General features: G+C 42.9%; 1 protein-coding gene across 4 annotated transcripts in view; it reads right to left on the reverse strand.

Moving 5' to 3' along the window:
- Positions 1 to 6,490: 6,490 nt before the first annotated feature.
- The window catches only part of MAGED1 (MAGE family member D1), a 93,305-nt gene continuing 72,213 nt past the window's right edge, over positions 6,491 to 27,582 (reverse strand). For 3 of the 4 annotated variants that reach the window (XM_055438039.2, XM_055438041.2, XM_055438038.2), the window contains exons 2-13: positions 12,561 to 12,634; positions 11,116 to 11,844; positions 9,794 to 10,462; positions 9,596 to 9,659; positions 9,300 to 9,379; positions 9,011 to 9,102; positions 8,694 to 8,773; positions 8,560 to 8,602; positions 8,215 to 8,277; positions 7,537 to 7,651; positions 6,910 to 7,295; positions 6,491 to 6,701 (exon numbers count right to left, since the gene is read on the reverse strand). In XM_055438039.2, the coding sequence (XP_055294014.2) occupies positions 6,918 to 7,295; positions 7,537 to 7,651; positions 8,215 to 8,277; positions 8,560 to 8,602; positions 8,694 to 8,773; positions 9,011 to 9,102; positions 9,300 to 9,379; positions 9,596 to 9,659; positions 9,794 to 10,462; positions 11,116 to 11,844; positions 12,561 to 12,605 (2,358 nt within the window). In that variant the 5' untranslated portion in view covers positions 12,606 to 12,634 and the 3' untranslated portion in view covers positions 6,491 to 6,701; positions 6,910 to 6,917. Of the gene's footprint in view, positions 6,702 to 6,909; positions 7,296 to 7,536; positions 7,652 to 8,214; positions 8,278 to 8,559; positions 8,603 to 8,693; positions 8,774 to 9,010; positions 9,103 to 9,299; positions 9,380 to 9,595; positions 9,660 to 9,793; positions 10,463 to 11,115; positions 11,845 to 12,560; positions 12,635 to 13,154; positions 13,311 to 27,582 lie in introns of those variants that run through there. The other variant, XM_055438040.2, reaches the window with a different exon arrangement.

Here is a 27,582-nt window from a genome sequence, read left to right on the forward strand (position 1 = left end):
GCCTTGACGTACTCCTTTTCCTATTTGGAACCAGTCTGTTGTTCCGTGTCCAGTTTTAACTGTTGCTTCCTGACCTGCATTCAGGTTTCTCAAGAGGCAGGTCAGGTGGTCTGGGATTCCCATCTCTTTCAGAATTTTCCACAGTTGATTGTGATCCACACAGTCAAAGGCTTTGGCATAATCAATGAAGCAGAAATAGATGTTTTTCTGGAACTCTTGCTTTTTCCATGATCCAGTGGATGTTGGCAATTTGATCTCTGGTTCTTCTGCCTTTTCTAAAACCAGCTTGAACATCTGGAAGTTCAGGGTTCACGTATTGCTGAAGCCTGGCTTGGAGAATTTTGAGCATGACTTTACTAGCGTGTGAGATGAGTGGAATTGTGCATAGTTTGAGCATTCTTTGGCATTGCCTTTCTTTGGGATTGGAATGAAAACTGACTTTTTCCAGTCCTGTGGCCACTGCTGAGGTTTCCAAGTTTGCTGGCATATTGAGTGCAGCACTTTCACAGCTTCATCTTTCAGGATTTGAAATAGCTCAACTGGAATTCCATCACCTCCACTAGCTTTGTTCATAGTGATGCTTCCTAAGGCCCACTTGACTTCATATTCCAGGATGTCTGGCTCTAGGTCAGTGATCACACTATCACGATTATCTGGGTCATGAAGATTTTTTCTGTACAGTTCTTCTGTGTATTCTTGCCACCTCTTCTTAATATCTTCTGCTTCTGTTAGCTCTGTACCATTTCTGTCCTTTATTGAGCTCATCTTTGCATGAAATGTTTCCTTGTATCTCTAACATTTTTTTAAGAGATCTCTAGTCTTTCCCATTCTATTTTCCTCTATTTCTTTGTATTGGTCACTCAGGAAGGCTTCTTTTTTTAAATCTCTCCTTGCTATTCTTCAGAACTCTGCAGTCAAATGGGTTATCTTTCCTGTTTGCCTCTCTTCTTTTCACAGCTATTTGTAAGGCCTCCTCAGACAGCCATCTTGCTTTTATGTGTTTCTTTTTCTTGGGGATGGTCTTGATCCCTGTCTCCCGTAGAATATCACAAACCTCCATCCATAGTTAATCAGGCACTCTATCAGATCTAGTCCCTTAAATCTATTTCTTACTTCCACTGTATAATCATAAGGGATTTGATTTAGGTCATACCTGAATGGTCTAGTGGTTTTCCCCACTTTCTTTAAGTCTGAATTTGGCAATAAGGAGTTCATGATCTGAGCCACAGTCAGCTCCTGGTCTTGTTTTTGCTAACTGTATAGAGCTTCTCCATCTTTGGCTGCAAAGAATATAATCAATCTGATTTCAGTGTTGACCATCTGGTGTAGAGTCTTCTCTTGTGTTGTTGGAAGAGAGTGTTTGCTATGACCAGTGCGTTTTCTTGGCAAATCTCTATTAGCCTTTGCCCTGATTCATTCTGTACTCCAAGGCCAAATTTGCCTGTTACTCCAGGTGTTTCTTGACTTCCTACTTTTGCATTCCAGTCCCCTAAAATGAAAAGGACATCTTTTTTGGGTGTTAGTTCTAAAAGGTCTTGTAGGTCTTCATAGAACCGTTCAACTTCAGCTTAGTCAGCGTTACTGGTTGGGGCATAGAGTTGGATTACCATGATATTGAATGGTTTGCCTTGGAAACAGAGATCATTCTGTCATTTTTGAGATTGCATCTAAGTTCTGCATTTCAGACTCTTTTGTTGACTATGATGGCTACTCCATTTCTTCTAAGGGATTCCTGCCCACAGTAGTAGATATAATGGTCATCTGAGTTAAATTCACCCATTTCAGTCCATCTTAGTTCGCTGATTCCTAGAATGTCGATGTTCACTCTTGCCATCTCCTGTTTGACCACTTCCAATTTGCCTTGATTCATGGACCTAACATTCTAGGTTCCCAAGCATAATTCCTCTTTACAGCATCATACCTTGCTTCTATCTCCAGTCCCATCCACAACTGGGTATTGTTTTTGCTTTGGCTCCATCCTTTCATTCCCATTCCCTGGAACTTTTTAAAAAAAACACACATTTTACTTTCCTTCAGCAACCATGAACTGTCCTTCATATCAGCTTCTGTAGATTGTGAAACATAAACCACCAAAGTTCTTATCTCATTTGCATTTTATTTCTTAAAAGTTTCTTTACAATGTCTATGTTAATTAGATTAACAAATAAACATTAATATCAGGTATTAGCTTAATAGTAAATATTCTCTAGTTCATGTGAATCTGAAATTCATTTAGTTTAATTTCTTTTGAATTTAGGATTGTTTGGTTTGCAAGCACTTACTTTTCTTTAGGCCAATTAAGTTAGAGCTTATCTGCAAAGTAACCTCAGCAATATTACCCAAAGACAAAGACACACACTGAGATATACATATATATCAAGACAGATAGAGATCGCACAGTTTTCCACTTGAGACTTAAAGTCTCTTTGTCTTTTTTTTGTTGTTGTTGGCTTGAAACTATACTAATTTGCCCAAGTGCTAAATTTTCAAATAGAGTCGGTTGTGTATCTCAAGGACATGGGAAAAGTTAACATCAGGCTTTTGCCCAGGCGTGTTTCTGTTATATTAGGATCAGAGTTCCAAAAAAGTATTTTAACAACCCAGCTTTTTCTAATTGCACATGTGAAAAGAACCAGTTTTGCAGTTTCAAAAAATAAAAATCACTTTAACCAGTTTTCTCCAGAGTCTAACAATATCCTGGCTATATTGTCTTTTTCTTTTCTGTGGTCATGGTCTCATAGCTAAAAATTTTAAACCAGAGAGTGTCCAGATTGACTCTGATGACAGAGGCAGAGTGACTGCTAAGATGTTGTCCCAGCAAGTGTTGTTTATCTGGGGAGGTGGGGTCTTAGTTTGATAAGAAAAATCTGAAGGAGTAAGGGAATTTGCAGGAGTAGGGGAAGCTTGGTTCTTTTCTCATTTTCTTCTCCTCCCCCCACTCTCTGCTGCCCCAAGAGATAGGAGGAGTTAGAAGGGGATTCTGTAGAATGTTAGAAGAGTTTCTCCCAGGCTTTTAATTATAGGAGAAAGTCCTGGGTTAGAAGATCTGATGGAAAGGGAGAGACAGAGGGAGTTGAGGAGATGGGGTGGCAACAGAAAGACATATGTGGCATGAGTCCCTCAATCCAGATTCTGACTAAGTGCCATTAAGCTTTCAGCACAAGGAAAGGTTCCCCAATTTGTACCAGATCCAAGTTTTGTTGCAAAAGAATGTGAGTCTTTTCAAGATTTTCAGGGTCAAATTTTTCCCGTTACTGAGAATACAGCCTAGAGGTGAGTCTAAGGGAGGTTCTCAAGATGTACCTGAGTCCATTCTTAGACTTTCCCAGTGAATCCTCCACGTGTGACAAGGCACCACATGTGGCTAATGGCACAAATGGACAACTGTCCCAACAACCGCATCTGACAGTGAGAGATGACCCCTGAGGCAATGGCAAGCCACTCCAGTACTCTTGCCTAGAAAATCCCATGGATGGAGGAGCCTGGTAGGCTGCAGTCCGTGGGGTCGCTAAGGGTCGGACACGACTGAGCGACTTCACTTTCACTTTTCACTTTCACACATTGGAGAAGGAAATGGCAACCCACTCCAGTGTTCTTGCCTGGAGAATCCCAGGGACGGGGGACCCTGGTGGGCTTCTGTCTATGGGGTCACACAGAGTCAGACACGACTGAAGTGACGCAGCAGCAGCAGCACAAAACCATGCAGTTAGGCCCAAGCCTAGGCACAAACTGTGAAAATACACCTGGTGGCTAAGGCCAGTGACAATAGAAAAGAGTTTCCTGGAGCCAACTGTGAATGCTTTTTGACGATTCCCTGAAATGTGGAAGGCACTCTTTGGGATGACTCGGAGGCTGCTTTTAGGCTCCTGTAAATCTGGACAGAGGGAGGAAAAGTGAAAGTAGCAGAGAAGACAGGCTGAGGAATCTGCCTTGTAGCCCTGCTGGGAAGGCAGCGACCTGGGGAGTGGGCTCAGTTTTGCTTGAAGCAGTATGTGCCTGAGACAGTGCACAAAGTAGTCTTGCTGGGGGCAGATACTGATAGCCTGGTCTGTTCTGTGATTCCCCTTTATCCTGTCATGGGAGTCTTCAAGCAGCAGGTGCCCTAATGATTTTTAAGTGCCTGACCCATGCCCACACAAATTTAATTGGCCTGGTCCTCAGGAGAAGGAGGAGAAAGAGAAAACGAGAGCCCTCATCCACTTGTGGAGAAGGCAATGGCAACCCACTCCAGTATTCTCGCCTGGAAAATCCCATGGATGGAGGAGTCTGGTAGGCTGCAGTCCATCGGGTCGCTAAGAGTCGGACAGAACTGGGCGACTTCACTTTCACGCATTGGAGAAGGAAATGGCAACCCACTCCAGTATTCTTGCCTGGAGAATCCCAGGGACGGTGGAGCCTGGTGGGCTGCCATCTATGGGGTCACACAGAGTTGGACATGACTGAAGCGACTTAGCAGCAGCAGCATCCACTTGGGATACTGGGGCAGAGTGGGCAGTGGAGCCTTTGGAACATGCCAGAGAGTAACCCTGGCCAGAGTTCCTCAATTGCTTCCACGGCCACTTGCCTGTTCGCAGAGGGTTTGAGAAAAAAGAAAGAAAAGGAGAGTCAGGTAGAGCTTCCTGAGAGTAGTCCCTGTACAGGCCACCAAATGTTGGGCCAGTCCGACCATGAGTTGGAAAAGAATTTCCAAATACGGAGTACCGCAGATAGGAGTAAGTTTATCAAGAACAAAGATCAGAGATAAAGTGGGCACTGCAAGTGCAGCAGGCTGACAACTCCTGACAAGCCAGGGAGAGTCAACAGTTTTCATGAGTTAATTGCCAATTTTTATAGCCTCAAGTCAAAGAAAAATCCTGCTGGAAAGTTGGCCTTAGGTAATTGGTTGGGGTGCTATAGGTGTTTACTGGAGTGGGCATCTTGGCTAAGTTGGAGTCAGGAAGCTTTTTAATGATGATCAGGGGCTTTTGGCAACATTACAAAGGGATTCAATTAGCTTTGGAGGTGTCCTTTGTTCTGGGCTCTGCTTCTGTGGCATTGTTAAAGGGGACTGGGGCAGGATTCAACAGTTTCCCCAGGCTTGCCTAAGAAAATGGTCAGGACCCAGGCCTGGCTGAAAGAAGGTCTGGCAGTGAGGACAAAAGGCAGGGATGGGTGGGGGCTCCAGACTACTGGCTCCTTCCTACTAACACTGGGTTCTTCCTCTCAGAATGTGGACGCTACCCAGGAACCTGAAAGAAGCCTTGGACACTGTCCTTGCCCACTGCTGAGCCCTTTCCAGGAAGCTAAACTCTTTGTTCTTGCTTTCTTCAGCCCCAAGAGTGCCTACATCTGCCCTTGCCCACGTTTGGGTACCACTAAGCTTTTGAGGAAGTTATGACCTCATCCTAACTTGATCCTCAGCAAGAGAACTCTGCTTTCCAGCAAGACCTCAGCAGTTCAAGCCATTCCCATTCAACAGCCAAAAGGCTGACTGGCTCTGCATGGAACTTTGTCTTATTTTCTCAATTCTTGTTCCCTAAGCAATAAAGGGGGCTTCCCAGGTGGTGCTAGTGGTAAATATCCCAACAGCCAATGCAGGAGATATGAGACCAGGGTTGAATCCCTGGTTGGGAAGACACCCCTGGAGGAGGGCATGACAACCCACTCCAGTATTCTTGCCTGAAGAATTCCTTGGACAGAGGAGCCTGGCAGACTAGTCTGTAGGGTCAGAGTCAGACACAACTGAAGTGACTTAGCATGCACGCATAAGCAATAATTTCCTTTTTCTCCCTGCAGGAGGGGAGAAGCCATTGTGAGGCCTTCTTCAGTATGCATAAGCCTGTTTCTATGATGAGAGCCTGTTCCTGTGGGGGTGGGGAATTGCAAAGGCTTTCTAGAGGCAGATTCCTGGGCAACATTTCCAGAGACAGCAGCAGGGGTGGGGGTGGGGGGTCAGTGGGCCCACTCCTTTACAGGCAATGTGATTAGGTGAGACTTTTCTTCTCACACAGGAAACTTTGGCACCTGGTTCATCATGTTCTCTGCTCCTATTCTTGCCCCCATCATGGAGTTATTTCACTTTCCACATGGATAATACAACCAACACCCTTGAGTCCCCAGAGCATTATCTCCAGGAACAGCTAGGAACAGCTATATTCCCTTCCCTTCAACCACCCACTCTCTGAACTTTATTAGTATTACCTGGAGTTCTACCTCCTGTCTTCTTAAATGCAACTGTCTGACCACCCACACCCTCTCTCATTATTTCATCTTTCAATGTCACTCCAAAACACCTAGCAGCATATCTATCACATGATTCACTTAAGTGATATTTAATACCATACCTATGTTTAGACCTCTTTAACATTCATGTTCATCAATCACTCTTTTGTTTCCCTATCCATTAGCTAGAAAACTGATCTGCCCTTCAGGCTAGTACTGAGGCCCCATGTCTCCCATACAAACATGGTGATTTCTCATTAAACACAGGAAAAACAGGGAACACATCTAATTTACTTTGCAGTTTCAACTTTTATTTCTGATACCAAAACTTGACAGCACACAAGGGAGGGGGTAAGCAATAGACAAGGAACAGCAAATAAATTTTTCCTGCATGCCACTTTCAGTCAACAGGATGTGGCTCTCTAGATAGCTGCGTTTAGAAGGATTCTGAGGCTTCATCCTCACTCAGGGGAAAGACAGTTGCAACGGATTAGCAATATCTGTAAACATCAAAAAGAAAAAAAAATTAAAAAGCAATGCATATACCAAGTAGTAAGGAATATCAATAACAAATACTGCTTTCCCATACTTCCTTCATCTCATCACCATGGGTTTCCTAGAACTCCCAGCTAGAGCACATAAATACATTCCCATGGACTCTATAATTCCCAGTGACCCTAAGTGCCCAATCCAAAGTGATATACCTACCCAAAATCTCACTCAACCCAGAAGAAACCGATGGCACCAAAGTTTGCAGCAAAGTTGGCACTGGCTGTACCACCAGGGCCAATAATGGGGCCAGCAAAGGTCTGAGGAAATCTGGAGCGAGCATTCTGGTGGTATCTGGCCCAGAAGGTAAATGGGATTCTGGACCAGGGATCTCCAAAATCTCCTTCCTCATCCCACGTCAGCAGCTCAAACTCAATGTCATCCCAGCTCCAGGGCCCAGACACGGCCTCATCTCCAATCCCCATGCGGGTTCTCGCCTCAGCCCGCGCCTCAGCCTCGGCTGCAGCAGCATCCAAAGCATCCAAGGCCTCATCTGCGGCCTCCATGAACTGTGCAGTCCAGTCACGAGGGTCTCTCTTCTGAACCTGAGATGAGGAGTAGAAAATAAAGCCCATGATAGTATTAGTTAATATTTATGAAGCATCCACTATATACTTAGCACCCTACTTTGTGCTACTGTTTACATAGTAACAACAAATACCACCAATAGTGTGGCACCTACCATGTGCAATACCTAAGAAAGATCTCATTCCTGCTCTGGACTTATCCCAGCCAAGTCATACTTCATCCCTTAACCTATCAAGTCTAGAGCTGTTCCTCTATTACCTCTGCAATGAATCGTAGCACTTTCATCTTGCTAGTCTCATGGTAGGATCGGAGGCCCCAGAGGAACTCATACTCAGGAGGGTTGCTGTTGGGTACTCGTCTGTAGTCTAGGTACCTTAGAAAGAGGAGAAAGGCCTTTGTTTCTACCCAGCCAAAATGAGAGTCCATCAATGCATAATAATCCGAGATTCTGACACCTCAGATTTCAGGTAGCAACTCCCTCCAGTCTCATTCCTAAACACAGGTTATTTACCCTCTAATAATCAGGCCTTCTAATTCCTGTGCTTCTACACCAAACAGTCACATAAGACTGGAGGATGACTTATGTAGAGTCATAGAAAGGACAACAATTTTTCACCCCCTCTGCCACAGTTCTAACTCCAGCTTCTTACAATCTTGTTACTGAACCACAGATAGACCCATTGCAAAGCCTCTGCTAAGCCCAGCCTTGGGAATATCTGCTGTGGGTGTGGCAAACAAGCTCCACTTGTAAGATAATTATACTGCAGGAAAAGTCAGCCACAAGGTTTATACTCAGTAAATACTCCTGAGTATATATGTGTGCATATGCATAGGTATAGTTAACATAAGAAATGAGCAGCATGGGAAGGGCTTTCTGAGGCTGACCAGCACACAGAATTCATGAGGACAAGACAAAATCACTTAGGCATCACTTACTTTTGTTTTACAAATTCGTACGTGAGAAGCTTCCTCAGATCTCCAAGGAGGGGATGTCTTACCCTGAAAGCAAAAAAAAAAAAAAAAAGAAGAAGAAGCGGGGGGTCCATAATTAGAGACTATGACATTGCCCAAAGGGAAGAAAAGAGTTTTCCACCACAGAAGTCAGAGATAAGAGAAGAGGCAGAGGTCAGGACTATTTCCCCATCCACCCAGGTCACATCCTTGGGCTCTGTACCTCCCTAAACCAATTCCCTTAGACTACCAGGTTGATGCAATCCTGGAACCATCCTCTGTTGCCAAAGAATCATATAACAGGCAAGAGATGAGAGAGCCCAATCATACCCAGGACGCAGTCCCATCTTGCGTAGTGCCTCCCAGAGGACAGCTGCAATGGGAGGCAAGGGGAGACAAGGGATGGAAAATGAGCATGGAAATCAGGCGGTGTCCGATCCCCAGCTGCTGGCCCGGCCACTCACCTTCACTGGCACGGTTGCCATTCATGAAGATGACACCCAAAATCACTAAAAGGAGACCCAGTTTCGGTGTGTCTTTGGTCCTAAAGAAGTTAAAAAAAAAAAAAAGAAGAATTTTTTTCAGCAGTCATTTACACAAGGCACCCCAGGCAGTTTACCCATCCAGCTTTCCTAGTATTCCCCAGCTAGGAGACAACTCTACCCCAACTCTGCCCATGACCTGCTATGTGACCCTGAATCCTGAGCCCCTATCTACTTGAAACTCCCAGGAAAAAACCACCGCAGAGAATGGCAATGCTTCCCCTCCTTTCCCATCTTACGTTCCCAGTATGCCAGCCAGGGACTCAGGGGTGCTGATGAGAATATACAGGTGTTCTTCCTTGTCAATTTCTTTCAGTTGAATTCCAAATTTCTACAGGGGCAAGAAAACAGACTATGAAATAACAGAATCTAGCATAAGTGTACCCACATTCACCCCCTATGATTTGCACCAAACTCCCAATAGGAATCCCATGAATCTTTTAAATCAAGACTTTCTCATAATATCTATCAAAGCCCCTCCCCGCAAACTTTTCCCCATCATTCTGTCCTTCAGGGTTGCCTTCTCACCTTCTCCAGGACAAAGCATGCACGTTCAATGATTTCTGGATACACATCAGTGTATTCACGGATGATATCTCTTAGCATTTCTGCAGGTGAGAGGAGGGAGCATCTGAGCTGAGCAGGGGCCACAGAGCTGTGACATCTTTGCCAGCCCTGCCCAGGGGAGCACAGTAAGTGAAAAAGGAAGACTCAACCATGGAAGGAAGGGATTGAAGGGGAGGGGACATATAAGCACAGAGATATCCACAGAGAACGATATGAGGGGAAGGGCAGATCTCTGGGAAAGGGTACTGGATGCCTACCTGAGCGCTTGATGGGCACCTTTGTGTAATCTTTAAGCATCAGATACTTGACCAACTTATTAGCCTGAGAGGGAAAAAGGAAATCATTAAAGTTATAAGATATTGACAGAACACTTGGCTGAATTATAGATGGAAGTACAACAAAGAAAAGAAGCGAGGGTGGGTGGGGTGAAGCAACTGGGGAGTTACAGTTCTTACTCTTTCCTGAAGAAGGGCCACATCTCGGGGCTGTGAGGCACCCAGGTTCTGTGAGGCACGCGAATTAGGAGAGGGGCGCAGGTTCGGTGAGGGGCGCAGGTTTTGCCAGTCTGGTGGAACTGGCCAATCAGTGGGGATCCAGTCAGGTGGGAGCGGCCAGTCAGTGGGGAGTGGCCAGTCGGGTGGCAGTGGCCAGTCAGGGGGTAGTGGCCAGTCGGGAGGGCCTTGCCAATCTGGAGGACCTTGCCAGCCTGGTGGAGTCTGCCATCCAGGTGGGGTCTGCCACCCAGGTGGATTCTGCCAGGCCAGTGGGTTTGGCCAGACAACCGGACCAGGCCAGACAATGGGGTTTGGCCAGATCACTGGGTTCTGCCAGATCACTGGGTTTGGCCAGATCACTGGGTTCTGCCAAGCAATTGGGTTTTGCCAGGCTGGTGGGGTCTGCCTAGCTGGGGGGCTCTGACGTGCTGGTGGGGTCTGCCTGGTTGGCTGATTTTGCCAGCCTGATGGATTCTGCCAGGCCAATGGGGTCTGCCAGAGCACATTGGGGGGTGCGCCAGGTGGGCTCTGAGTGGTAACTGGAACTGGTGCAGACCTCCAGGTCCCTGGAGCCAGTGGGGCCCGCCTCTGATCCCCACTGCTACTCTCTTCCACATTCAAGTTATTAATCTGCATCATCAAAGAAAAGGAAGGTCAGCGTTACCAAGTGTTTCTATGTCCTCACCATATCTATTTCAGGAAGGCCCCCTAAAACCCTCACCTGTAGTGACAGCCTGACCTACTAGCCAATGGTCACCCTGAGTCCTGGGCTTGTCTTTCACTGTCTTCCAGGCAGGAGTTTCATCTCTGAACCAGGCCAGGAGCAACCCAAGGGTGGGGCCTGAGGCTTCTCCTCTTCCTATGTCCATCACTGGCTCTGCTTGTACCACCCTGGACAAATCACTCAAGTCACTTCACCTCTCTGGGACTTAGTTTCCTTCTCTGTAAAACTGAAACTATGATCTCTAGCTGGTATGAGGTACCTTGAAGATTTAGTGAGTGAGATAACCTGCGTGAATGTGCCTAGGTCAAGATATAACACATGGCTACTTTGAAAATGTAAAATGAATTACATACAGATTGTATATATTATAGGCCCATGTCTCATCTCCCCATTAGTCTGTGGACTAACAAGAATCATCATATTTACCTTATCATCCCCTACAACATAGCTGTATGTAGACAATTATATATATTTAGTTTTGTCTTGTTTAGAACAAATGAACCACCTCAGAGAAGAAAGGAGAGCGCCCAAAGCAAAGTAGAACTAGCAGGGATCTCACCTTACGGGTCCTCTTGCCCCGAATTATAGTCCTGGACTCCAAATTCTGAGCCTGGGAACCATCCGCTGATGTCTGTGCAGCTGCACCATCAGATTCACAGATACCTGGGCTTGGGTCAGCCTCTATGTCAGCATGGGAAGTGGCCATCTTGGCTTGGTTAACATTCTGGGTCTGGGTATCAGGAGTTGGGGCCGTAGTGGTGTCATTCCAAGCCTTGAAGGCTGTCTTGGGCTGAGTGTTGACCATCTCATTGGCATTGAGAGACTGAGAGAAACCGTAGGACGCATTTGGGACCACTTTAGTAGTGGTATTCTGGGCCTTAAAGGCCACTTCCGACTTGTTGGCAGTTAACTCACCGGTAGGGGCTGCCTGGGAAAAATCATAGGCAGCATTTGGGCCCTTTGGGGGGGCATTCTGGGACTTAAAGGGTGCTGTAGGCAGCATGTTGGGAGTCTCCTTGGCATTAAACGCCTGGGAGAATTCATAGGCAGCATTTGGACCTTTTGTGGTGGCATTCTGGACCTTAAAGGCTGTCTTAGACTTAGTGGCAGTTTCTAAAGCCTGCGCATCAGCCATCTCACTGACTGCTGGGGGCTGTGAACTCTGAGGACTAGCATTCGGTGCACTGGCAGCTGCTGTGGCCTGGCTGGTAGGCGGAGCCTCCGAGATCTGGATGGCCTCCATCAGGGTCTGCATAAGCAAGGTGCTGTCTTCTTCAGAGGCCTCAGCCTGCAAATAAGAGGTAAAAATTAAATCTCTGGGCTTCCGAAGTGGGGTTGGCAGGGTGAGGGTGGTGCAGAATGTGTAGGGGAGGTGAGGCTGGTTGGTGCAAAAAGAGAAGGTTGAGTAAGACATCTAGAGGCCTGAGTGGCGTGAAGGGGTAACAAAACATCTGACAGGGGCTGAGTGAGGCAGGGGCTAAACAAGGAGTGGGGCCAAATGAAGAGAGGGGACAAGTGTGGAGGGGGGCTGCTGATCTAGGAGTGAGGTTAGAGCAGAGCAATGCACCCTGGGGTAGGAGCTCAGGAGGAGGAGGTGGAACAAGAGTGCCGCCTTGAGGAGTTGAGGAAAATAAGGGGGTCGCAGGGGGAATGCAGGAGAAAGGGAAGGTGGAGGCAGGAGGTTGGGGGAGGGGGCGGCACAGTGCTCCATAAGCGTCAGGGCTAGGGGGGGCGGGGGTAAAGTTCCTTACTCAATGGGGATTCTCTGGGCAGATTGCCCTTACTATTAGCAGGGTCTCCCCTTTATCTGAAGGGGAACTGCTGGCTAAAAAGGGATGACACCCCCCCACCACACACACACACACCTTAAACCATGGGAATTTGAAAAATGACGGAATCTAGGCATCAAGAAGACAACATCAGATCCAAGCGTCGGGACAGCCAAAGGAGCCCCGGGGGAACTGTCGGCTAGGGAAACGGTGGGGTGGGGAGCGGAGATCTCACCTGGAAGCCGAGGAGGCCCGCACCACAGTCCATTTTCTGAGACATGATTCTTGTCCCTCTGGCAAGAGCAGAGCCTGGGGGGTATGGAGGAGGAGTTGGGCGTTATACTAGAGGGCAAACGGGAAGGAACGAATTTGGGGAGATGGTGGTGTTTGAGGTTTGATTGTGGGGGCGGATGAGGTGTTGAATATGAGAGGAACGGGCCAGATTGGAGTGGGAAAAGTGAATGGGTGTCCGGATGGAGGTTCTGAATCCTGAGAAGCTACGAAGAGAAGCTTCAAATCGGGATTCAGATAAGAATTCTGAATCCAGGCAGATTGAGTTTGGATTCGCATTTGGGAAATTGAATGGAGTTTTTGAATAAGGAGAATCGTCTAACAGTACAGACCGAAGTCGAGAAATCTGTAGAGGTTTTGAACGATGGGAGGGGTTTAGAGAGCGAACAGGGATTCTGAATAAGGGAGAATCGGGTGAGGGGTGTGAATCGGGGCTTGGGGAGTGGGAGGGATAAGAATCCGGGATAAAGGGATCGGGATGAAAAATAGGGGGCCCGCACCAGGGGGCAAGATGCCCTATCTGGGGGCTAATTCTCACCTTGCCTCAGGCCCCAACCCCAACCCCCTCGTAGCCTCCCTTCTTCACGACTCAGAGGATCGGGATTGCAGTTTTCGGCTCTCAGCAGCCGCACCCTCTCCTTGTCCAGGAGAAAATGCCAGCGCGGCAGCTAAGACGACCCCGCCTCTTCGCCTAATATACCACCCACCACCTCAGATGGTTGTACGCATGCGCAAGAACTGATCGCCCAAATAAGAGTCCCGCCCGCTTCCCCAACAAAAGCTTCGCCCTGAAGGCTATGCTGAGCATGTGCAGTGGGAGGCGATCCCGCCCCTTTGCCAACACACCACCCCATCACCAACCAGGTTGACAGTATGCAGCGGCCCCTCCCCCAAACAGATGCGCTGTGCCTCTAGATCCCACCCCTTGCCCCACGCATCGGCCCCCCTACCTTTTCCGCAATGCGTCTCTGTTCTTTCCCTCCCCTCTCGTGGCCCCTCCTGTCAAGTCAGCGTACATCAACCACCCGCATGTCTACCAGCATTTAGGTCGCTATTAAAGAGGTCTCTGTGTGGGGTCTCTAAATGCAACAAGTGCTAGGCTCCTGCTAAAAATAATCTCATCCATTTAGGGACCTAGGAAAATAGCCAGAGAGGGATACATTAATGGAGGTAGAAAAAGTCTGTGCCTGCCACGTGACCCTACAAGATCTCCTCCCCACTCAGCAGCGTCCAGACTCAAACATTAGCTACTTTCTTGCCCTTTGTGCAGCTGCAGCTGTTTATTTTGTGTGGGGAGGTGGGGAGGTATGGGCACAGCTTGTACTTCACAGCAGGATCTATGCTTGTTTTCCTCTCACAGAAGCCCTGAGAAGTGGATATCAGCATCTCCATTTTACAGATCAAGATAATGAGGTACAGACATATTGCATGAACTAGGTAAGGACAGTCAGTAAATGGAAAATGAAAAATGTGGGCCTGGTTTTCCAGACCCTAAAACCCATGTTGCACCACTGCTGGCTCAGGGACTGAGACCCTCACTTCTTCAGTTTGAGCAGCAGATTCACCCAACCTCCCCTGCGCTGTCAACATCTGTCCCAAACTCGAGCTCATGCTCTGCATCCTGGAGAGCACAGGTAGGGGCCCCAGCACCCCCTCCCTGCCCCTGCCTGCTCTATGTGGGTCCACCCAGGTGTGCAAATTGCTCTTTGAGGTCCACTCCCTGATCCAACTGTCAGGCCTCTTTTGCTCTGAGTGGCACAAATGTCCCTGAGGTCTTCCTGGTGCCCTCCAGAGCCGCCAGGACACTCAGGTACTTGTGTGTCTGAATCGTGGCAAGCCTTGACTCACAGTAAATGTTTGCCCTGGTTCCTTCCAGGGCTGGGCCTCAGTTCCTGGGATGGAGTGCTGGGCCAGTTTTTCACTAGCTATGTGAGCCCACTCCGGAGAAGGCAATGGCAAGCCACTCCAGTACTCTTGCCTAGAAAATCCCATGGATGGAGGAGCCTGGTAGGCAGAAGTCCGTGGGATCGCTAAGAGTCGGACACGACTGAGCAACTTTACTTTCACTTTTCACTTTCACACATTGGAGAAGGAAATGGCAACCCACTCCAGTGTTCTTGCCTGGAGAATCCCAGGGACGGGGGAGCCTGGTGGGCTTCCATCTATGGGGTCACACAGAGTCGGACACGACTGAAGTGACTTAGCAGCAGCAGTGAGCCCACTCAGGCCACTGGAATTCTCTGAGTCTGGCTTCTCAACATGCAAAATGGGAAAGACAAGTAGCACTTACTGGGGTCCTATGCAACAACACAAACTGTGCTTACAGAATGGAGAGGCTCAAAAAGGCAGAAAATGTTATATAGATGTGAAATGACTCAAACTGAACTGACACTTTCCAAAAATCCAAGGTACATCTTTGTATATTTCACATTTATTCTGGCATCAGCTCCTGCCAGGAGCCAACATACAAAAGGAAGCTAATGCTGGGAAGTACTGCAGCATTTGGTCCCCAAGGGCCAACATCAATTCTGCCTGGCTGGATAACTTTCCCCATCTGTTGCATAGCAACCTCCTCTGTCAGCTGCCTGTTTTTTCTCAGCACTTCCTCTGGAAATTGTCTGCAGTGGGACGTGATCAGACTCAAGAAAGGAGGCCTAAAACACCATTTTATATGCTTTCTTCTCCCATATCTATTATCTCCAGTCTTGATTTATGAATTCTAAATCTGTAATCTGACAACCTACCCCACTCTTGCAATTGTCTGTATTTTCACAATTAACAGGTCCCATATATCCTCCTACTCACCAACACTGTGTTTGTCCTGTCATGCCCTTCTCTCTCCACTAGAATCCTTTTAGGGAGATGGATTTTTGTTTTATTCATTGCTGTATCCTTAGAACATAAAATGATGCCTAGTGTATTTTATATGCTCAAAAAATACTTGTTTAATGAATGAATGAATACCACCATCCATTCTGTTGCTTATACAAGAAACCTCAGAGGCATTCTTGTTTCTTTCCTGTGATGAATTCACTTACTTTTTCTCATTACACAAATGCATATCTGTCATTAAGATTCAAACATTACCTAAGTATTTCAGAAATTAAGTAGCCATCACTCCAAATTTCATCACTTTGAGGTAACTGTTAAGGTTTTGTTGCTAACTTCTCATACAACACTTTATGTACATATATTCTTACATAAATGGGATTACATTATATATGCCATACTTTGAACTGCATTCTTTTATTAATACTTACTGCCTCCCACTTTCTTTTACCTCTACCCTCATCTGAGACATGCATTTTAAAAACCATTTTTTATATTCCATCATGTTCAAAAGTCCTTTTTTATTGTTTTACGAAAATGAAGATCATATTATATATATTTTAATCTATCTGATTTATTTCAGTTAATGTTAATCTACCTCTGATTCATTCTTTTAAATTGCTGCATACTATTCCACGATAAGGATGGACCACAGTATATTAAATCATTTCCTCATTGATGGTAATTCATTTTGGTTTCAGGTGTTTTGGTGTGGGGAGGGAGCACATACTGACAACATTGCAGTAAAATACTTGTACATATATCCTTACTTTTAATGTTTAATATTTATTCCTGTGACATCAGATGCCCAGGAGTAAGATCAATACACTCTACAGTGTTTGGTATCATAAGCCTTTTCCAATTTTTTTCCCAACCTGATGTGTGTTTTATTGGTATCTCCTTGTGGTTTTAATTTACATTTCTGATAAGTAGTGGAATACATATTCATATGTCAATGGACCTACTGGATTTCTTTTGTAAAGTGCTGTGCAAGTCTTTTGCCTATTTTTCTTGTGTTGTCTTTGTGTTAATCATTTTGGAGATTTCTCTGAACAGTCTTACAGATGCTAATTGAAATCCCGTAGGGCTAGATGTATTGCAAATATTTTTTTCACATTTTAGTAAGGTAATACAGTGTGTATACTCTATATTACATAACAGTTCCTACTGCAAGAGCCACCTTATCAGCTAAAAGAATGTGACCTAGGATTTACCAGTGGTAGGGTCCTGAAGACCACCCTTGCGTTCAATGATTCACTAGAAACACTCACAGAACTCAGGATAGGTGTTATATTCAAGGCTATAGTTTCTTACAACGCAAGGATACCAATTTAAATCCACAAAGCTAAAAGGTGCATAACTCACATGTCCAGGAGAGAACAGGGGTGAGCTTCCATTTGTTCCCTTTCAGTGGAATTGTATGGCCAGTGCTTAATGCTCCTAGCAAGATGTGTGACAAACCTGATCCCTGGTGCCTGGGATTTACTGGAGGTTAGTCACGTAGACATGGAACACCTGGGTGGCTAACCTTAGCTACTCAATCTCCAGCCTGTGCTGAGGTCAAACTAATGCCACAAGGCTCAAGGCCCCACTATAAACCATACTCTTAACATAAACCATCTGTTGACCCAAAGCCCCGGCTGAACAAAAAGATTAGAATCAGGCATAATATGCCGAAGGTTTAGAGGTTATCTCCCAAGAGTTTGTCAAGAGCTGGACCTTTCTTTGGAATGTGCAGACATTTTTTTGGAATGCTCAGGGTCTGAACACCTCAGACCTGCCAAGTCAAGTCTTCTATTGCACAAACAGTCATAATTCCAACCTAACATTTGAACCTAAAAGGAGTGATTCAAAGATGGAATTCAATGCCATATCTATGATGCTGGGAGCAGGAACTGCAAGAAAATCCAGTTTCTAGGTGCACCATTAGGTAGCAGGGCCAAGGCAGCATCCAAAATCCCGTGTTCAGTGGTGGCAGTAATGGTATACAAGCAGCTAATTTTTATGGCATGATTTTTGAAATACAGCTGGGCCAGCTGCTTTTAGCAAATTACTTTATTTAATTCTACTATTTTAACATATTTAAGAATTTTTAAAAATTAAAATTAATTACAGATACACAGAAAATTGCAAAGATAGTAGAGAGAGGCCTTTTGCACCCTTCAGCTGCTTCCCCCAGTGGGCACATCTGTAATACAGTGGGCACATCTATAATACAGTATCAAAACCAGGAAACTGACATCGGTGTCACATGTGTAATACTCTATTTTACTTTATCACATGTAGAGGTTTCCACAGTAATCACCACAGCCATCAAGATACAGAACTATTCTGTCACCACAAAGATTTCCCTATACTATATCCCCTAACAGTCACACTTAACTCCATTCCCTCCACTATCCCTAACCCTTGGAAGCCATTAACATGTTCTTTCTCCATTTCTATAATTTTACTGTTTTATGGAGGTTATAAAATTGAATCACACAGTATATCACATTCTGAGTGACTTCTTTGACTCAGCGTAATGCCTGTGAGATATATCCAAGTTGTGTGTTTTTTCCTTTTTATTACTGAGTACTGTTTCTTGGGGCTTCCCAGGTGGCACTAGTGGTAAAGAACCTGCCTGCCAATACAGAAGACATAAGAGATCCAGGTTTGATCCCTGGACTGGGAAGATACCCTGGAGGAGGGCATGGCAACCCACACCAGTATTCTTGCCTGGAGAATCCTCATGGACAGAGGAGCCTAGAGAACTACAGTTCATAGGGTTGAAAAGAATCAGACACGACTGAAGCTATGTAGCATGCATGCATGCACTATTCAGTGGTATAGATGTGCTGCAGTTGGTTTAACCATTCACCCACTTAAGTACATCTAGGTGGTTTCCAGTGTGGGCTATTAGAATAAAGCTGCTGTAAACATTTGTGTACAATTTCTTCTGTGAACATAGGTTCTTATTTCTCTGGGATAAATGCCCAAGAGGGCAATTGTTGGATTGTGTAATAGGAGCATGTTAGGTTTATAAGAAACTTGCCAAACTTTCCCAGTGATTGTATCATTTTACATTCCCAGCAACAATGTGTGAGTGGGTCTATTTTCTCCAAATCCTTGCCAGCACCCGTTGTATTTTTTTAGGCATTCTGATAGATGTGAAATAACAACTCATTGTGGTTATAATTTACATTTTCCTAATGGTTAATGATGTTGAATATTTTAACATGCCTATTTGCCATCAATATATCCTCTTTGGTGCAATGTTTCTTCATGTCTTTTGTCCAGTTTTCTAATTTAATTGCTCGTGTGTGTTTTAAGTGTTGAGCCTTGAGAATTTACATATTTTATGTATAAGTCCCGTGTCAGATATATGGTTTGCAAACTGGTTTCTCCCAGTTTGTAACTTTTGTCTTCATCCTCTTTAAGAGAGTCACATGGCACGTTTTTTAGAAAGTCCAATTTATTGATTTTTTCTCCTTCTAAAGATCTGTGTCATTTCTAAGAACTCTTCAACAAGCCCTAAAAATCTGAAGATATTATCCTGTATTATATTCCATAAGTCTTGCTGTTTTAACTTTTGTATGGAAGTCTATCTTCCATTTAGATTTAAATTTTGAATGAGATGTGAGGTTTAGGTTGAGTTTTATTTGGGGGGATGGGAGAGGCAGAGCTACAAAAATCAATCTTATCATTCCAGCACAATTTGTTGAAAAGATAATCCTCCCGTTGAGTTATTTTTGCACCTTTGTAAAAGCTCAGTTGGCCATACTTGTGTAAGGCTATTTCTCAAGTTCTCTATTCTGTTCCATTGGTCTATGTGTCTACTCCTCCATCAATACTGCAATGGTCTTGATTACTGTGGCTATACAATAGTCCTGAAGTTGAACAGAGTTTTGTTCTTTTTCAGAATTATTTTATCTGTTATCCTAGTTCTTCTGCTTTCCCATACATTTTGGAATAATTTATATTTACAAAGTATCTTGGGTTCAATCCCTGGGTTGGAAAGATCCCCTGGAGAAGGAAATGGCAACTCGCTCCAGTATTCTTGCCTGGGAAATCCCATGCGCAGAGGAGCCTCGTGGACTACAGTCCATGGGGGTCACAAAGAGTAGGACATGACTGGGCACACACACACAAAGCATCTTACTGTAATTTTGACAGCAACTGCGTTCAGTCTGTGGGCATTCTCTCCTTTTGATTTTCTTTGATTTCTTCATCAGAGTTTTTTTTATATTCTGTCGTTGTTGGGGGGCAGTGTTCTATAAATATGGATTAGATCCTGTTGGTTGATGATGTTGGGTCTATCCAATTATGCTTTTTTCCAAACATGAGAAGTTTTCAAACATTTTTCAGCCCCTCCTCCTCTCTTTCTGTGACTATGATGACACCTATGTTAGATCTTTTGCAGCAGTCCAACAAATACTTGAAGCTCTGCTTATTTTTGGTTTTCAGTCTATTTTTCCCTGTCAGATATGATACTTACTGTCATTCCACCTTAAGTTCACTAATTCATGTTTCTATTTATTCTATTTCTGAGTTCATCTACTATTAGTGAAGTTCATTTACTGGATTTTGGATTTTTCCGTTCCTAAATTTATTTTTCATTGTTCCTTATACCTTCTATTTGTTTTGGAGATTTTCTATTTCTTTGCTGAGACTTTCTGTATTCTATGAACAGTTGCTCACTGAAACATCTTTATCATGGCTGTTTAAAAACCCTTGTAGATGATTCTAATATCTGTATCATCTTGATGTTGGTGTGTGTTGACTGTCTTCTCTCATTCAAGGTGTGATTATCATATTTCTTGATATGACAAGTGATTTTCAATTGTATCCAAGATATTTTGCATCTTATAAGGATCTGAATCTTATTTAATCTTCTGGCTTATCACATGTGAGTGGAAGTCCATATTCCTACTCAGCCTCCACTGACACCTGGGAAAGAGGGGCTCCTTGTTACTGAGGGCAAAATGAGAGTTCCAGCTCCGTATTAAGCTTGTAGGAATACTACTCTGACTGGAAGAGACCTGGACGCCTAATTACATAGCCAGAGAACTCACACCACGTCATTGTTTGGGATCTAAGCTCCCTAGAAAGCACACCATCTTATCTTCTACTTTCAGGGTTATTTCACGTTTAGATTATATAGAATGCACCCATGGACAAACATGGAAGAATATATCTACACCATTTATTCCTTCTTGCTTGAAGTCTAAGCCCCCAATTCAAGTATTTTTTTTAAAATTATAACTATTGAGATCTCTAATGTAAAATCATACTATAAAAATAATTTGATCACTTAATTTACATTAAAAATTACACTACATTTTCCTTAAAGGAAATCAGTCCTAAATATTCATTGGAAGAACTGATGCTGAAGCTGAAACTCCAATACTTTGGCCACCTGATGCGAAGAACTGACTCATTTGAAAATACCCTGATGCTAGGAAAGACTGAAGGCAGAAGGAGAAGGGGACAACAGAGGATGAGATGGCTGGATGGCATCACCGACTCACTGGACTTGAGTTTGAGTAAACTCCGGGAGTTGGTGATGGACAGGGAGGCCTGGCATGCTGCAGTCCATGGGGTCACAAAGAGTCAGACAAGACTGAGTGACTGAACTGAACTGAATTTACATTATATATTACAGTTATTCTGAGGACTTGGTGAAACATCAAAAAAGATATTAAGTAATAATAAGTAATTATTACTAAGTAATATCCTTTTCTTTTTCTTGAAATGAGTTTACCATTTCACCATTCAGAATGTTTGTTGCTTTTTTATAAGTAGCTTTTAAATATCATATTTAGTAGTCTATTTCTCTTATTTTACTTAGTTTTTTATGTTTCTTTCTGCCTTGTTCCCAAATCCTATTCCTGTTAATTGTACCATTTTAAGTACACCTTGGTTCCATTCTATTCTCTTACTTTTTATCACTTTGTTGTTAGAAGCATGAAAAGAGGGAGAAGTGAAGAGAGAAAAGTTTAAAAAAGAGGGTGTAAGAGGAAGAAAAGGGAGGAAGGAAAAAGGAAAACAGCAATAAAATAAAAAATTAATGATAATAGCAATTGCAAGTAAATGGAATTATTAAGATAATGAGAAATAAGGGAATGGAGAAACAATGCATACTAAGTTGAAATGGAAAAAGCATAGGGTTGCAAAGAATTGGACACAACTGAAGTGACTTAGCACACACACACTCAACATTTATCACATACTTTCTGCTGCTGGTTCTTCATCAGGTATGGATATCATCTGACAAATTTAGGTATACAAGAAATGCAAGTTTTCTTTTTCTCTGCAACTTAGCTTGAATTCTGTCAAGTTCCCAATCTACTGAGTGGCTGAAACTCAACTCCAGCAGTGTGAAGTTCTCCTCACCCCATTTATTGGGGTTGTGTCTAAATTATGGTATCTCAGTGTCAAAACATCAGGATGGGTGATATATGTTGGGTATCATATATATATGCCGGCATGATATGATGTCGTATTTGGTTTGCCATTGTTTGTCCAAGCAGGTAGCTGTTGAGTTGAGCCTCAGTTTCTACCATAAAGCCCTGATGGGGTCTCACTCTCTCTGAGGGTGTCATATTCTACTCATATACATGGGAAATACCCTGCTACTCCTATCATATGCTGAGGCTTTTTCATCTCTGTGAGGCTGTCTTTCATGAACATACTCTTCTTATACTTCTATGATATACTGAGCTGAGAGAAACTATGTGAGGAGACCCAAAGCTCAGAATGCCTACAGACACGACACAACCATTTCTATTTTGTAGTCTTGTTCTCATCCTCTTTCTGGCCTTTCCCAGGAAGTGAGATGCAAGGCCACACTGCTAGAGAATCTTACAAACCTATCTGGGGTTTCTTCCCATTGCTAGAATACAGGTTCTAGGTTTCCCCTTTTTATTCAAGAACCCACAATATCAACTGACTCTTTTTTTTTGTATTTCTTCACAAAACAATGAATGTGAGGCTAGAGGCAGTCTTCAAAAAAAGTGTTAACAACAAAAATGCTAAACAAACTAACAGTCAATGTCTTATACTCAACAGAAAAATGAGGTTTCAGAAAAAAATCACCATCCTGAAATACTGAAGGACAGGCAAATCAAGGGTTACAAATAAGATCTGCTTACTTAAGGCAGAAGACACTAGAACCATAAACTTGTAGGAACTCTTAAATGAAAATGTGACAAACTCCTAGAGGCTGAATGTGGACTAAAATGAGAGTGAGAAACTCTTGGGAGTGGTAGTCCTGTTGTGGAAGCACACTTTCATGGGCTTTATTTCAGGAATCTCACCAGGTTCTCACAGTCAAGATCTGAGAAAGACCCCCCACTATGGCCCCAGCAGAAGCAGGGGAAGAGTAGTTGTGATTATACTTGTGAAATATGCCCAGGGCCTACTCCGTAACTAAGTCCTACCTTTCAAGAGGAAAGACTACCAGAGCCTTGTTCCAGTCCCTCTCTACCTTTCTTGTCTCACCTAAGGTGTGTGTGTGGCAGAGAAGGGGGGTGGTAGGGGTGGGGGCAGGGGAGGACTAAACAAATAGAAATACTTGTAAAGGTCATAGGCCAGAGTTACAGGCCCACTAAAACACTGAAACATAATTGGAATATTACAAAACACTCCCTTTCCCCCATACCATACCATACCTTGGGCTTCACAGGTGGCTCAGTAGTAAAGAATCCACCTGCCAATGCAGGAGATTTAAGAGATGTGGGTTTGATCCCTGGGTTGGGAAGATCACCTGGAGTAGGAAATGGCACCCCACTCCAGTATTCTTGCCTGGAAAATTCCATGGGCAGAGGACCCTGGCGGGCTACAGTTCATGGGGCTGTAAAGAGCTGGACATAACTGAGCGAGAGAGCACCTACCACCATACCAACAGGGCTCAAGTATATTATAATGGATTATATCTGAATGAGCTGCAAGCAGAGACTTTTTAAGGAGCCCAAAGTCAAGACAGGAGACAAATCAAGGACACTAAAGGAATATGAAGCCTCTGCCACCTATTGCTAAAGTAAAATGGAAACAAAGCCCAACTCCTAGTAAGAGGAACATAAATCTTCACAATAGAGGCCCCCCTCACTCAGTTCCTATTACTTGTCCAGCTTTCAAAACAAATTACAAGGCACACCAAAAGGCAAGAAGAAAAAGTCTGAAGAGACAAAGCAAATATCAGACTCAAATACGGAATTATTAGGGAATTTAATACATTATAATTAATATGTCAAAGACGCTTATAAAAAAGCAGACAATATGCAAGAACAAATGGGTAATGTAAGCAAAGCTCAGAAAGAATCAAATGGAAATGCCAGAAGGACTTCCCTAGCAGCCCACTGCTAAGAATCCACACTTTCACTGCAGGGGGCATGTGTTCGATTGCTGATCTAGGAACTAAGATCCCACATGCCAAGGGGTGCAGTCCCCCCAAAAGGAAATGCTAGAAATACAGAAATCTCATAAAAGAAATAAAGATTGCATTTGATGGGGTCATTAGTAGACTAGACATGGCTGAGAGAATTTATGAACTTGGAAGATATGGCCAGAGATACTTCCCAAACTAATATAAACAGAAGAAAGAAAAAAAAAAACCAGAACATTCAATTATTGTGAGACAATTTCAAAGGATTCAACATATGCCACAACTGGAACAAAAGAAGAAGAAAAAATAGAGAATGGAACAGAAGAATGGAATGGAACATTATATTGCAAATAATAATGGCTAAGACTTTTCCAAAATTAATGCAGACAACAAATCACAGATTCAAGATACTCAGATAACACCCAGCAGAAAAACACTAAGAAACTTACACTGAGGAACATCATATTCAAACTGCAGAAAACCAAAAGCAAAGAAAAAATACTGGAAGAAGCCAAGGGAGAAATAAATCTAAGTATACTTATAGCAGAATAAGGATAAGAATTACAGAAGACTTCATCAGAAACTATGTAGAAAAGAAGAAGGTGAAGTGAAATCTTTAAAATGTTAAAAGAATAAAACCCAGTGGCCTAGATGTCTGTGTCTAGCTGAAGTATTCTTTAAAAGTGAAGGAGATAAAAAAACTTTCTCAGACAAACAAAAACTGAAGGAATTCATCACCAGAAGATCCACCCTACAAGAAGTGTTAAAAGATTTATCAGGCACAAGGAAAATGATACAGGGCAGAAATGTAGAATTATATAAAGACAGGAAGAGCATTAGAGAGGGAATAAGTGAAGCTTTCCTTCAAAGAGGAAATCCAAACTATAATTATAGATATCTGGGGATGCTTTAATAAAAGGAAATTTATGCAATACCTTTTTCATTATTAAACAATTACATGAAATTCACAAAAGAAATATCTCAACCACAAGCATACAGCAAGGATAAAATAAAAGGATGAAATAAGTTAATCAATAAACAAAGAAGATATATTAATATTAGACATAGTATTTTAAGGTAAAACATTATTTGAGATTAAGTTTATTGCATAATGTAAACAGAATAATATACAAAACACAATTAGACAGATGTGCAAGGAATAATAAAACTCAAATCATAGCATGTGATTATAACATCCCTTTCTAAGTAAATGATAAACTAATCATTCAAAATATGATTTCTGAAGGATTTCTCTGGTGGTCCAGTGGTTAAGACTCTGTGCTTCCACTGCAGGGGGCATGGGTTTGATTCTGATCAGGGAACTAAGATCCTGCATGCCACAATGAGTAGCCAAACTAAGATTAAAAATAAACAAATATGATTCTTGAAATTCTTACAAAGATACTATACATCAAAGCCCAAACATAAAACACCATGGTGCCTCAAAATGAGCATTATGGAATTCTTAAATCCCTCTTCCATGTTTCCTGAAATGGAGGTAACTTGATTTCATCTATTTCATTTACACATGTGAAAGAATGTAGAAAGAAATTTTAAAGTACTGTATACTTATGAGAAGCTATGTATTGTGATAAGTGTAGGGGATATAATGATGAGCAAAAACACACCTATTAACTGCTTTCAAGGCCAAATGGATCTCAGTCTAACATAAACAACTGAGCCCAATCACACACAATTTTAAGAAACCTTACTGAGTTTTTCATGCCAATTTGCATCATGGGAGCCGTCAAACTGACATCTCGCAATTATATCAAATGATTTTGTTATAAACTTAAATAGGTTACACACCTTCCTTTATTCCCCCCACTTCCCTTCCAGTTAATTCCTCCTTCCCGTCACCCAACAACTAACATTCCATTAATAGGTTACCAGAAGAGACAAGAGGAAGAAGCCTACTAGTAGAACTTCCACACAGTTTGAGAATGTTTGTTTGATATTTTATCAGATGATCATGCCACACAGGCTCTTGGAATCTTGTGACATACAGGCCCTCTATCATTTGCACTGGCAAATCCATACATATATCTGAATGTTCTCAGATACCTGCAATATGATTTAGCTCCATGTGTGTCTTAATGTTCAGTATCAATATCATATGTAATTTGAGAATCATGAAGCATTAACAACAACTGTAACAGATAGGGATCTGGGCTTGGACAAGTCATCACATACTTCAGCTTTATGGCATTTCCTGATTTCATTTTATGAAACAAGGATCATCTGAAATGCACTGGGATACCATACCAACGCCAACATTGTACACCACACTCGCATGCACAATAGTAACTGATGTACTCCATCTGAGACTGTTTTCAGTACATGATGTTACATCACAATTATTTTCACAAAACATTTTCCATGACGTTAAAAAGCCTTGCAAACTTCCTTTGTAATAACTATGCACTATCCAAGGACATAAATTTACCTATGACTAACAAAAGTGTTATTTCTATTTATTTTTGTTCATTAGATTATCATTGTAGTAACTTTTCCCCCACAAACTTAAATGCATATCTCAAATTATTTCCTTATGGTATATTATTAGAAATGGAATTACTAGGCAAAGGTATATGAACTCTTCTACCAAAATGTTTTCCAGGAAGAATTTTTAATCAATACTAGTAATATACAAGAGGTCTCATATACTCAGAGTGTTAGTATTGAATGTTTGCTTTAAAAATATTTCCAGTTTGATAAACAAACTGATACTTAATTGATTTAAACTGTATTACTTTCATGATTAATGAAGCGCAACACACTTCCAGTGTTTATTAGTCATGTGTACTTCTGCCTGAGAGTTCATTAAATATTAACCTTATACCTAGCACATTTGTTGCATTATTTTAGTTTGTAGCTTGCCTTTTAATTTTGTTTATGAATTCCTGATCTAGGAAAAAAGTTAAACCATTACTTTCTTTTCCATTGTTATTTACTCTATTTTTTTATGGCAATCCAAAAGTCAAATAAACATTCATTTTTCTGGAAATTAACTTGGAAATGTGGATTTCGGGCCTAAAAATGCTTTGTTAGTAATTTACCTTTCAAGACTATGTTCTAAGTTGAAATGATAAAATTCTGAATTATTTTGCTGATTTTCATGACAGAAGCATGCTTCTACAGAAGTATAAAGTAAGAAAATACAATACAAATTCAGCAGGACATTTAATGGGATGTCTACAGTTGCCTCAGAATTTTGGTTAAAGCTGCATTGCTAAAACAAGCAAACAAAAAAGGATGCCAAGTATCCCCATATTCTAAAAAGAGCCACCAAAGAGTCCTGAACACAATCCTATAGGGCTTAGGCAGGGGTGGCTGACTAGTCATACTATTGATACTTATTCCATTCCTTTTCAGCCCAAATCAAATGTACTTAGAGACTAGAAAGAATCAGAGAACAATTTACAGTGCTGTGGGTCTTTGGCTTAGTAATGTCTTTCCCTCCTTTGAAGAAGGGAAGGGCATGTGACTCCCTTGCCAAAGCCATGTGAGTCTTAGTTGCTCAGTCATGTATGACTCTTTGTGACCCCGTGAACCAACAGCCCACCAGGCTCCTTGGTCCACGGAATTCTCCAAGCAAGAATACTGGAGTGGGTTGCCATTTCCTTCTCCAGGGGATCTTCCCAACCCAGGGATAGAACCCGGGTCTCCCACATTGCAGGCAGGCTCCTTACCATCTGAGCTACCAGGGAAGCCCAAAGCTATGTGACAAGGGATGCAAAGAACCACTTACAGAGATTAGGGGGAATCTGCA

Source organism: Moschus berezovskii, chromosome X (assembly GCF_049115385.1).
Source record: "Moschus berezovskii isolate FMDL1 chromosome X, NW_MosBer_1.0, whole genome shotgun sequence".
NCBI lineage: Eukaryota > Metazoa > Chordata > Mammalia > Artiodactyla > Moschidae > Moschus > Moschus berezovskii.